Genomic DNA, 12,500 nt, shown 5'->3' with positions numbered 1-12,500 from the left:
TTCAAATTATTACAAAGAAGACGGATGTGAAAAAACAAAGAAAATGGGAATTTCTTGTTACAGGGTGAATACAGATTATTCAATGTATAGACTGCATCTCCAGATATGGTTATAATTAGCACACTGTAATTAAAACAAAGAAAAAAAGTATGCATAGGGCGCTACAGATATATCTGTATGTATATTAAAAAATCTTGTGCCTCTTTAAATAAACTATTCATTACTTAAAAAAAATAATCTATATTAAGCTTCTTACAAAAAGGATATCAATGGAAAATGGAGATTATTATGATTTTAATGTACGGGAGGGATATACTTTTTGTGAAGTGATATCAATATTGTGCTTATTGATATAATTTGCATAGTGAAACCCTTGGCAGGTCAGACATCAACTTTGTCATCCTGTTATGTATATACAAAAAAGAAAGATTATAAACTTAAATTCAAATTAATTTGTACAAAGACTCGACTGATAGAAGAAAGACAAAGTACAGACGATAATAATAATAATAAAAAAACAATGCATTTGTCAGAAGACCTCCCAAGAGTCAAAGAATTATTGAAATGGGACGAGTATTTATGAACCTCTTTGGAAAAAAAAGGTAAAGAGAGGGAGAGAGAGAGAGAGAGAGAGAGAGAGAGAGAGAGAGAGAGAGAGAGAGAGAGAGAGAGAGAGAGAGAGAGAGAGAGAGAGAGAGAGAGAGAGAGCGCAACAGAAAAAAATATCTGCAACAGCGTACCGACAGTGCGAAAGAGTAACCAACATTAAGCTGGGTACCCCCTTGCCGAGGCTCATAAATCCGGGTCGCATTTTCCAAATCCATACAAAGAGATTAGAGAATATGTTTCATTCTTCTTCTGCATCATCTGCTGATAGGGAATAGCCTCTATATATATTAATTAAGCTTCTAGTACATTACACTGAGTAGAAAAAATCACAATTGCATAAAGGACAAGCTGTCATACGATACCTACACACACTCATTATGACAGTCATTCGCATTAACATTCACCAGAACTATTCTACAGTATATGGAATGATAAAAGTTTATTTTCCTTATTTCAATATATAGATGACACATATGAAGATTCTCCAGATTTTTTTTTTATGGCAACTAATTGTTCCTTAAATTTTATAATATTTACCCAGCCAACCATCAGGGGTTGTAGGTTACGTGAATAAAAGAAAATAACAATAACTTAAAAACATGACATTTTGCCTTGTTCATGGATGGCATAATAGAAAACAAGAAAGCAGGAATAAATAACGGCAATTTTGCTATAGTTATAGCTACCATTAAAATAAACGATATAGCTGCTTGAGGGGGGGGGGAGACAAAATAGTTGCCGTTTTTTCTTCTACGATCTGAGGGAGAGTATTTAAAATATATATCTAAAGAAAAAAAATCACATTTCAAACGGATAAAAATAAAAGAAAACGCTGAAAGACAAAACACATCAACAACTTGTACACAAAACGTTTTGATCCTACAAACATTTTTGTTTTGGCAGAACGTTTAATCTGTATTTTCTTAAAAAGAGAGAGAATTACTTACGCATTTATTCATCTGTTTTTGTAACCCTGCCAGATACTCCACATATATGGCACCTACGAGACAAACAATCACCTTGTGTAGATTGTTTACACAACGCTATCACTCATATTCTGGAAGCTTCGTGTATAACTGATATGCAAAGACGAGGAGATTCCAACTAGAGATAAAATTATCCTTAGGGAATATATGTTTTTTCTTCTTCATATTACGAAGACATGCACGTTAGAGATTTCAAAAAAGAAAAAAGATTTGTTTCTTTTTTTCTTTACAAGAAAGAAAAAAATGACAAGATGTGTTCACCATTCTATCTCACTGCTTCCATCTGGCGACAGAAGCGAGAAAGAAAAAGAGAGAAAATCTATATATATGTATATCTAGATATGTAAACATTCTATATCCTAATTTTAAAGAAATGTACAAATCCTTAACTTCAATTTTTTTCCTCTTTTCTCTTGCAGTATTCAAAGTAAAACCACATTATCATTTAATGATTATGAATCACCATACAAGTACAGTAAAAAAAGCTGTATACACAGAATCCAGCCAGTGCAAAGTATCTATTCTAATGGGTGGACTTTCAGTCTTAATAAAAAAAGAACTCGCGAAGTCTCACTAAGTCGCCGAGGCAATGGTAGCTCTTCTCGTGAGTGGCAACTTGGCAGGAAAGGTCGACGGCCTTGGCGAAGCAGTAATACTTGGCGAATTCGCGTGTGTGTTGAATTATTGTTGTTCGCTTCTTCTCGAAAAAGATGTCTCTCGAAGCGGGGGCGGAGGATGAGGTTGGAGTATGAGGTTGGAGGGTGGAGGGTGAGGTTGGAGGACGGAGGGTGAGGTTGGAGGATGGAGGGTGAGGATGAGGGTGGAGGGTGAGGTTAGGGGCGATGAGGGGGTGCCGGGTTGAAGGTGATTTAAAGAGGTGATGAAGGGGGCTGGCGGAGGGAAGAGGTGGGGGTGAAGATGGATGGGGGGGAAGGCGGGGTGGTGAAGGGGAGCGAAGAGGGAGTGGAGTGGTGGAGGGTGGACAAAGGGAGGAAGAGGGGAGTGGAGAGGGAGTTGAAAAAAATCAGGTCTCACGTAATGAGTTTTCTTGAATACTGAGGAACTTGGAGTGACATGGACAAGCTATTATTATTAATATTTCATACTTTACTTTTTTAAAATCTTAGCGACAAACCCCTTTTTTCCCACAGAACAAGCGTGATATCAAGCATGCTAGATAAGATCATCTTTTTGGGCAAATACAAACTTTTTTTTTTGTTACTCGTTAACGATATGCATAGAAAACGTGACTGATAATGATGAAAAATAAATACCATTTCTTATCAGGTCATTTGCGGTTGATATGTGTAATGTTATAAATGTTTTTTTCCGTTTAAAATCAGCAAATATACTTATCTTCAAGCCGTAATATATGTTTCTTAATTCCTACTACGGTAATTTTATATTTTTTCTATGAAAATTACACCAAAATTATAATGAAATCTAATTATGTTGATAAAAATATACTATGAAAGGTGATACTGATTATAATGATTATAACCATAGTAATAATACTAATACTAATATTGCTAACAGCAATAATATTAATAAAAATAATAAGTAGTAGTAATAACAATAATGTTATTAATAATAATATCTAATATCAATAATAATAATAATAATAATTATAACAATAAAAATCATAATAATGATATCAGTAACAATTATGAAAAATTACAATTTTCTTCATCGATTATCATTTTGTTCCAACAGGTTGAATTAAAAACATATTCGCATCACACAACCCTTTTCGTTACTCTAGCCCGTCAGCGTATCATTATTTTTTCAAGAGAGCATATCAGTGAAATTAAGCTTGTATTAAAATTATTCCTATGCCTTATGGCCACTGGATAAACATGAGCAGAAGCTATGGGAAGGCGTCTATACTTATCAATATCGACGTTTTAGCTGATTTGTATTTTTTTAAACAAGACAAATAAATGAATCCAAATAAATCTTGTGAAAATTTACTTTTTTTTTTTTTTTTACTTTGTGTTTTGTTCCGGTTGTTCTCAATGGCAATGTGTAACCGAAATTAAGTAAAAATATCTTTACATATATATATCTATATATATGGGAAATAAGACTGAGTGATAGAGACAGTGAGAAAAAAATCACAATGGGATTTCTCGAAGCCATGTAACTGAAAAAATACGACGAAGAAACTGCATATCAGAAATAAATAATCAGCAACACATACACACAAAAAATACGTTGTCTTCTTACTCTCGTAAAAACTACTGACACGTTAAAATAAAAGCTTAAACTTACTTCATATTTGGCACAAGAAAATCAATTCAGCTTTTGGCCACTGATCATGTGTTTAAATTAAAGTCATATAGATTCTGCAATAAATGTAAAGCACACAAAAATATACAGCACTCTGTTGTCATCAGGAGTCCGTGAAAGACGATCTTTTCGTAATAAAAAGAGGACGACTCTGCAAAATTATATAAAAAGTATAACATTCTGAGAAAAATGTATTCAAACACAATACATCAACTACAACTTACCTAAAACTAGGTAACAATCAGTGCTTGTAACAACATGATATGGTTTAATTCATAAAGGTTGATATGGCCACTCGGATATTCTGTTTGAAGAAAGATATGCGTGATATCTCTTTGACATGGCACGACGTATACTAGCTTTGCATTCTTGCATTCTCAAGTCGATCGGACACTGCATGCCAGGGTTTAATTTTCGTTCTTTCGTTCATTATATCTATTATTGAAGATGTGTGAATTATACATTATCATCATCATCTTGGCATAAAATGGAAAAAAATATATGTACTGGGAGCTTATTTCCTTTCGTATTTGGTACTTATCAAAACTGGAGTAAGCAGCTACAAGTGAAAACTGCTGTTTCTGAGAGCTGGAAGAAAGAAGTTTAACTGGGTGTGGATACTGACAAAAGCTACAGCCGACATAGGGACAACCACCTCTAGAAAACAATGCTTGAGGATTGCATAAACAAACAGCTTTGTAATGCCGGGTAAACGGTGTGTTTTCTTGTTCTTCTCCAAGGAGGCGAAAGAGCAAATCTTTCTCCTTTTTTTTCTTCTTTTTCCGCCTCTTGCTCTGCCCTCTTTTTCTCTGATCAATGGTCGCTTTCTTCCTTACTATTTACTCTACCGAAAAGGAATGTGTGTCTCTTGTCACCTAGTCTACTCTACCTAGAAAAAAATATCACACAGTCCCATGCACGTGAAAACCGGTGTAAAAACTACAAAAGGAAATCAGTTGATACACAAAACAAAATGGCATAACAACGTTACGTTAGCACTAGCTTAAATATCATTATAGGTATACCAGCAATAAGTTTCATTATGCTGTGCTTCGGTAGCAATAAAAAGCTTATTGTTTAGTAACGGTGCAACTCCTTTTCCTATGGCGGACGAAGAAGGAGGTCGCACTGGAATATGTTTCACACTGATCCTACAATCCTACACATTTGTAGAGCAGACCTACTACTGTAGCTTTGAGCACAAGGAATGATATGGCAATATACTTTGTCGATTAACGGTTCCTGTTATGGGCGCCTAATTTGCATAATCCTAAGATTAGAAAAAAAGACCTTTGTGATATGTTGCCAATAATAGGAATACAATAGAAAGTCTTAGGAATTTAAGCAATAGCTATCTTTTTTTTCAGGATTATAGCTATCTCTTTTCCTTTTCTTTGTCCGAACCATTATCAAAGACAAGATCCTTCCATTCAGATTTACCCCAAAGAATAAAAAACGAAAGAAGCACCAAGGAATGGCTTGCAGGGGAGGGAACGCGTCAACATGGCCGGCCGACTGCTTCCCTTTCTCCTTCCGAATATAAATATCACATGTATATTTCCTTGGTTGTCACTCATCACATAAAGGGATAAATAGAAAAGTGGTCAAGTGAGCCCTGGACACAAGAGCTACGAGTAACTACTTCACACGGTCACGGCGGCGGCGGCGGCGGCGGCGGCAGCGGCTTTGGCGCGGGTGTTCATCTGACTGCGCTTCGACAACTGCGCCGCCGAGATGTTGTTGTTGTCCAGCTTCTCTCTCCCTTCCTCGGCGTCGAAGCTGTCGGATAACTTCTCATTCGCTTCTAGACTAATCTCACTATCTGGAGTGTGTGAACGACTTTTGCCTGGGGAAAGAGAGATAGGAAACAATTTACTCTTTTCTCCTTTCTCGAAATGGGAATCAGATGCAACAGTGGTCTCACTCGCTCTTCTTTAACCCATGAATACCGTCAGAATGACTCTAAATGAATAAACTACCCTATTTCCATCGTTATTCCTTCATTTCTTAAACAGAATAAGGGAAGAATGCTAAGAACTTCACCTCCAGGCCTTTGCTGGTCCAGGAGGGAGGGTAGACACCGTGCCAAGAAAAGAATCAAATCTACGAACTCTACATTCCTCCTCAGTGACCGTTTCTAGAAAAAAAGGGACGAACTCTCTCCTAGAACGTTCTCACAGGCTCACAAAATCACACCAAACCAAAGAAAAATAATCCCTATAACACAAAATGAAAATGATAAACAAGGACTATGTTAATAAAACAACATAATGAAAAATACGAAAGACCTCAACGCCAGTCTCGTTACCTTGCACGTGGTGAGCCTCCTCCTCCTTGACGGCGCCGGCCTCGGACACGACGACCTCCGCGCCCTCGTCGTGGCCCTCGCCCTCCGCGCCCGCCTTGCCCGTGAGGCCGTTCGAGCCCGCGATCACGGCCGCGATGTCGCAGTGCTTGGCGCCCTTCTTGCCCAGGGCGACGATGGCATTGGCAGCTCTGGAAGGTTGCGTGGTTAGGATCGGTCTAGGAAGAGACATTTACGGTGTGTAAAAAAGTGTAATGCGTTTGCTCATACGTCGGGGGTTTTGAGTTAGGGTCGAGCTGTCTGAATATCATGTATACTAATTACTAGAAGACTATGCATATCAATAGACCTTCATGCTTTTCAGGCATTAGAATCATATTGAACTAGCTGATCCTATGAATATTTCACAATACATCATAAATCATATGTATATCAACCAACATAATCCCATAGATATCAAGACATCGCAGACAGTGTGCATGGCCGGATGACTCATTACCTGTAAGACTTGTTCACTTCCTTCTGCATGTCCACGTCGTACTTGTGGTACTTCTCGTACATGCTGATGATGAGGTCCCGCTCCTCCTCCGAGTACTCCTCGAGCGACGGGTGGAAGCGCTTGGCGTGCTTCACATACGTGTTCTTTCTCGGGCCGTCGTAGGACTTGAAAGTGGTGAAGCACAGCATGCAGATGCTCATATTGGTCCGGGTGTCGTAGTCGACCAAGAGCTGCCTCCGCCATTCTTCCTGGAAGCCACAAAGAGAGAGAGAGCACAAATAAATTCCCCACTTTCACTGCGTCTGGGAAAAAGGATGGGAAAAAGTGATACTACTTCAACACGAAGTGCAAGGGATAAATTCACCGCGGCTAATTCGAGAAAAGGTATCCTCTCCCTTCGCCTGGCGAGTTTGGGATATAATATTTCGTGCTGAATTCTCTGGCGAACATATCTACGTCTGTGTCTCTTTATCCTTATAATCTGTACAGTACCATCGCCGTTTGACAGCGGACTTTGGCACGACTGGATGATATGATCAGAGCAACCACTCTACCTTGAAGGTTCTCATGTTGATGGTCACTCTCTGCGCGCTCGTCGTGTTGGCCTCCCCGCCGCTGCCTCCGTCGGCCACCTGGCGCAGGATGCTGTGGAAGTACGGCGTCACCTTCTCCTCGCCTGCGTCCGACGGCGGCGTGACCGACGGCGCTGACGACGACCCGTTGATGGCGCTGGAGGGAGCGGTTGGCGTGCCGCACGCGGACGAGGACGAGTTGGGTTCGTCCGCGGCGCCGCAGGTGAGCTGAGATGATGGAGGGATGCTGTTGGCGGGCGTGGGCGTGGGCGTTCTCGCCTGCGGGTGCGGCATAACGCTGAGGTCGCTGGGCGTTTCGGGGGCGCTCTGCGTGTCGCTCTCGTCGCTGTTCACGGCCGGGTCCTCCAGGGCGCTCGCGTCGCTGCGAGGGGGCGGGGGCGAGGGAGGGGGAAGAAAAGGGTTAATGGAAGAAAAAACCTGCATGACCATCTCAATAATCCGACTTCAACAACGCTTAAACGAAATTCGAAGAGCATGGCAATGATGCTTCGCCTGACAAGCGCCTAAGGCAAAGCGAATAAAGGGAAGCGACTCACCTCGTGACGTCGAATTTCTCGGACTTGACTGGCGATGGCTTTGTGACGATGGTCTCTATTTCTTGCACTTCGTCCGCTTGCTCTTGCTGCTCATCCTGCTGCTGCTGCTGCTGTTGCAAGCACGTGGGCACGTGTTCTGCATGAGGTATGACTTCTGTGGAATGCGGGTTCTGCGCGGGCACGGCGGCGTGCGGCGGGGGGTGAGCGCCGCCGCCGCCGGGGGGAACGGTGAGGTTGAGGAGGGGGATGTGGAAGGCCGGGTGGGCGGGCAGGCCGCCCGTCCGCGGCGGCGGCGGCTCGGCGGTGCGCGCGCGCTTCGGGGCCGGCAGCAGCGTGGCGCCCGAATCGTGCGTGAGGGCGATTGGGCCGTCGCGCGCCGCCGCCGCCTCCCGCAGCGCCGCCTCGCGCGCCTCCCGCCGGGCCTCGCGCCGCTCCTCCTTCTTGCTGCGCTCCGTGGCGGCGTACAGGAGGTCATCGAGGCGGTTGCGGCGCTCCTGGCGCTCCTGGGGCGTCTCGTCGTGGATGTTCTTGAGCGAGCCGCTGAACGACAGGTTGAGCGGCGACGGATCGCGCTCCATGGGGTCAGGTACGTGCGTTTGCGGCGACACCACCGCCTGCGACACCAGGCCATACATGCCCAGCGGGTATTCGCTGCCGAGGGCGTAGATGGGCGCGCTTTGGCGACTGCTGGGTCGCGAGCGCCCTCTGCTGTGCAGGCGCTGGCGGTCGGCGTCGCCTGCGGGGCTCTTGTGTTCAGCGCCGCCGCCGCCGCCGCCGCCGCCGGTCACGGACGACACCTCGGCGAGGCCCTTGATCTTGAGGCTCTCGGCCGTGCGCAGCAGCGACGCCAGGTTCTCCTGGTCCACGTTCACCTCGCCGTGGTAGATGAAGTGGATGAGCGACCCCACGTCCTGCGGGTGCGGCCCGTCCAGCACCACGATGGGCGTCTGGCCCGGCGGCAGCATACCCAGGAGCTTCTCGAAGTGGCTGCTGGACGCGCACAGCACCAGCTTGTGCAGCCGCCACACTTCTCCTGGGAAATTATTAAATAAACATGAATATAGACTACAGTCGTAAATGTAGTTTCCTTGCATAGAAGGATAAGGAAAACCCTTCTTATCAACACACACACACACACACACACACACACACATACACACACACACACACACATATATATACACATATACATGATTTTACAAAGTAATTAGGATATCGACTTCAAAAAAGTTTATATTTCTAATATCACTGCAATTATCAAAATCATAGCTACTATAACTATCGGGATCATTATCATGACTATCATTATGATTACTACTATAAATATCCCCCTCTTCCCCTTCCACTTCCCCCTCCTCTCCCTCCCTCCTCCTCTCCTTCCTCCTTTTCCCCTCCCTCCCTCCTCCTCTTCCCCTTCTCCCTCCTCCTTCCTTCTCCTCTTCCCGTCCCCCACATCCCTCCCTCCCTCCCTCCTCCGCCTCCCCCTCTTCCTCCCTTAATCCCCCTACCTCCTCTTCCTCTCCCCCCCCTCCTCCACCTCCACCTCCCCTCCTCTTTCCCTTCTCTTCCCCTACCTCCTGCTCCCTTTGCCCTACCTCCTCGATCTCCTCCCCCTTCCCTCCCTCCCTGCTCTTCTTCCTCCCTCCCTCAACCCCCCCCTTCTTCCTCCCTCCGCCCCGCTACCTCCCCCCTCCTCCTCCTCCTCCTCCCCATACCTCCTTCACCTCTTCCTCCCCCCCCTTCCTCTCTTCCTCTTTCCTTTCCCCTCCCTCCCTCCCCCTACCTCCCCCTTTTCCTCCCTCCCTCCCCTACCTACCCCCCCTTTCCCCCTCTTCCCCCTTCCCTCCCCTACCTACCCCCTCCCTTTCCCCCTCTTCCTCCCTCCCTCCCCCTACCTACCCCCTCCCTTTCCCCCTTTTCCTCCCTCCCCCGCCTTCTCCCTCCCTCCCCCGCCTCCTCCCTTACCTTGGCAACAGAGGGTGACATCAGAGTGTTGTTCCGACGCTAAAATATGACCTAAAGTTCCAAGCAAATTCGTGGTGTGGTTGTTCCACCGGAGGCAGAACTTCTGGAATGTTCCCATCTTCGTCACCTCATTCGTTCATGTGGCCTGGAACAGAAAGGGGAAAAAGGGAAACGGAGTGAGTGAGAATTGCGAAAAGAGGGAAGTGTATATATTAATGCGCTTAATAGGATAAAGGATAAAGGTTTAGTTGTTTTGAAAAAGGAGGGAAGGAGGGAGGGAGGGAAGGCGGAGGGAGGAAGGGAGGGAAGAAGAGAGAGAGAGAGAGAGAGAAAGAGTGGAGGAGGGAGGGGGGGGGGGAGGGGGAAGGCGGAGGGGGGAAGGGGGGGAAAGAAGGGAGGAGAGAGAGAGAGAAAGAGAGGGAGGGGGGGAGGGGAGGAGAGAGAGAAGAGGAGAGAAGGAGAGAGGAGAGAGAGAAGAAAAGAAGAGAGAGAAGGGGAAGAGAGAGAGAGAGAGAAAAGAGGGGGGGAGGGGGGGGAGGGAGGAGGGGGGAAGGGGAGGGAGGAAAGGGAGGGGGGAGGGAGAGAAGGGAAGGAAGGGGGAGGGAGGAAGGGAGAAGGGAGGGAGGAGGGAAAGAGAGAAGATTTTTTTTTAAGAGAAAAAATGGATAGGGAAGACGGGGAGGGGGGGAATAACGGGGTGAGGGGAATGAAAAAGGGGAATGAAAAAAAAAAGTAAAAAAAAAAGGGGAAAGGGACAAAAATTTAAAAGGGGGGGGGAAAAAAAAAAGGGGAAGGAAAGTAAAGAAACCCTAACAAATTACAAAAATCGTCCAACCCCCCAAAGAAATAATAAAAACATAAAAATTTAAAGAAGGTGATGTAAGACAGTTCCCAGAACCCCCAAAAATTAAAAAAATAATACCCCACATTCATAAAAAATAAAAAAGTAGATAAAAAGTGCGGGAACAGAAAAAAAAATATTTTTTATTATATCAAAATTTAATTATCATCATCATAAAACAAATAATTTAGGAAAATGAATCATATAAAAACCATATAATACGTGACTTCACAAAAATATTCAAAAAAAAAAAAAAAAACAAAAAATAAAAACAAAAAACAAAAAAAAAAAAAAAAAAAAAAAAAAAAAAAAAAAAAAAAAAAACAGAAACTATAATAATAATAAAAACAACTTTTTAAATAATACTAACCAATGACACACAAAAGTACAAAAAACCAATCGTTTCCTCGATACACTCATTCTCTCTCTCGATACACTCATTCTCTCTCTCGATACACTCATTCTCTCTCTCGATACACTCATTCTCTCTCTCTCTCTCTCTCTCTCTCTCTCTCTCTCTCTCTCTCTCTCTCTCTCTCTGACATAAGTAATAGAAACGATAATGACATCACGCAAGTAATAACAACACCAACAATAATCATAACGTTAACAACAATCATTGTCTTCCTCGCCCCATCATAATTATATTAACGTTAACAAAAATCGAAAATAGCATAATATTAATATTTATAGTTGCGAGACAAATATATAGTAGCGTATACGGTAAAAATGCAAAGCAAGTGTTGAGGCGTAAGGGGTTTTAAAATGAAATAAGATGATGCGATAAAAAAACAAAAAGTAAATATCAATATACTAAAAATAAAAACACTAAATGGTAATACAACAAAAAAGGGGCATAGTGAATGTTAAAAATTATTGAAACAACCCGATAAAATAGTAAAAATGACCAATGACGATAACAAAAATTTTTATATCATTCACTCCTGTTATAATCCCATTATATTTTTTAAAAATGGGGTTAATATCATCATTATAAACAAGTTAATATCATTACTATGATATCTACCACTGGATCAAAATTCACAAAAAGAATAGCAACAAAAATATGACATAATAATAATAAATGACAATAAATGAAAATGACAGAAATCACAACACTGACGACAACATTATCAGTAACAATCGTAACTGGAAAGGAGTATGGGAGCAAGGGGAGGGGGGAGAGGGAGGTACAGAGGGGGAGACATGAGGAGGGGGAGAGGAGGGAGAATAAGGAAAAAGGAAAGACCAAAAACAAGAGGATGACAGTGGGAAAAGAGAGAGCGAAGCAGAGAGAGAGAGAGAAGAAGAGAGAAAAGAGAGAGAGGAAAAAGAGAGAGAGGGAAAAAGGGGAAGAGAAAAGAGAGAAAGAGAGAGAGGAGAGAGAGAGAGAGAGAAAAGAGAGAGAGAGAAAAAGAAAAGAGAAGAGAGAGAGAAGAGAGAGAGAGAGAGAGAGAGAAGGGAGAGAGAGAGAGAGAGGAGAAAGAGAGAGAGAGAAAGAGAGAGAAAGAGGAGAGAAGGAAAAAAAGAGAGGAGAGAATTTTTTTTACACCAAACCCCACACCAACACCACACACACCACCACACAACCCAAATTTTTTATATATTATATATAAAATTAAAATTATTAAAAATATATATACTCATATATATTATTATTATTATATATTATATATATTTTAAAAATATTATTTTATATATATATATACTTATATATATATTTTTATTAAAATATATATATATAATAAAAATAATATATTATATTATTTAAAATTTTAATATATAAATATATATATTATATTATATATTTTAAATTTATATTATATATTATTATATATATACATATATACAGACATAATATAATTTCATTATACACT

The 12,500-nt window shown here is 42.4% G+C and overlaps 1 protein-coding gene across 3 annotated transcripts in view; it reads right to left on the bottom strand.

Moving 5' to 3' along the window:
* Positions 1–3,566: 3,566 nt before the first annotated feature.
* LOC119584507 overlaps positions 3,567–12,500 on the bottom strand; it is a 22,204-nt gene continuing 13,270 nt past the window's right edge. The window contains exons 2-8 of one of the 3 annotated variants that reach the window (XM_037933158.1): positions 9,783–9,927; positions 7,818–8,850; positions 7,243–7,642; positions 6,689–6,936; positions 6,193–6,407; positions 5,928–6,021; positions 5,559–5,730 (exon numbers count right to left, since the gene is read on the bottom strand). In XM_037933158.1, the coding sequence (XP_037789086.1) occupies positions 5,703–5,730; positions 5,928–6,021; positions 6,193–6,407; positions 6,689–6,936; positions 7,243–7,642; positions 7,818–8,850; positions 9,783–9,900 (2,136 nt within the window). In that variant the 5' untranslated portion in view covers positions 9,901–9,927 and the 3' untranslated portion in view covers positions 5,559–5,702. Of the gene's footprint in view, positions 5,731–5,927; positions 6,022–6,192; positions 6,408–6,688; positions 6,937–7,242; positions 7,643–7,817; positions 8,851–9,782; positions 9,928–12,500 lie in introns of all 3 variants that reach the window. The other 2 variants (XM_037933156.1, XM_037933157.1) reach the window with 2 other exon arrangements.

Source organism: Penaeus monodon, chromosome 18 (genome assembly GCF_015228065.2).
Source record: "Penaeus monodon isolate SGIC_2016 chromosome 18, NSTDA_Pmon_1, whole genome shotgun sequence".
NCBI classification, from domain to species: Eukaryota; Metazoa; Arthropoda; class Malacostraca; order Decapoda; family Penaeidae; genus Penaeus; species Penaeus monodon.
The sequence above is the reverse complement of the archived record's forward strand: the minus strand, read 5'-3'. Positions and strand labels throughout refer to the sequence as shown.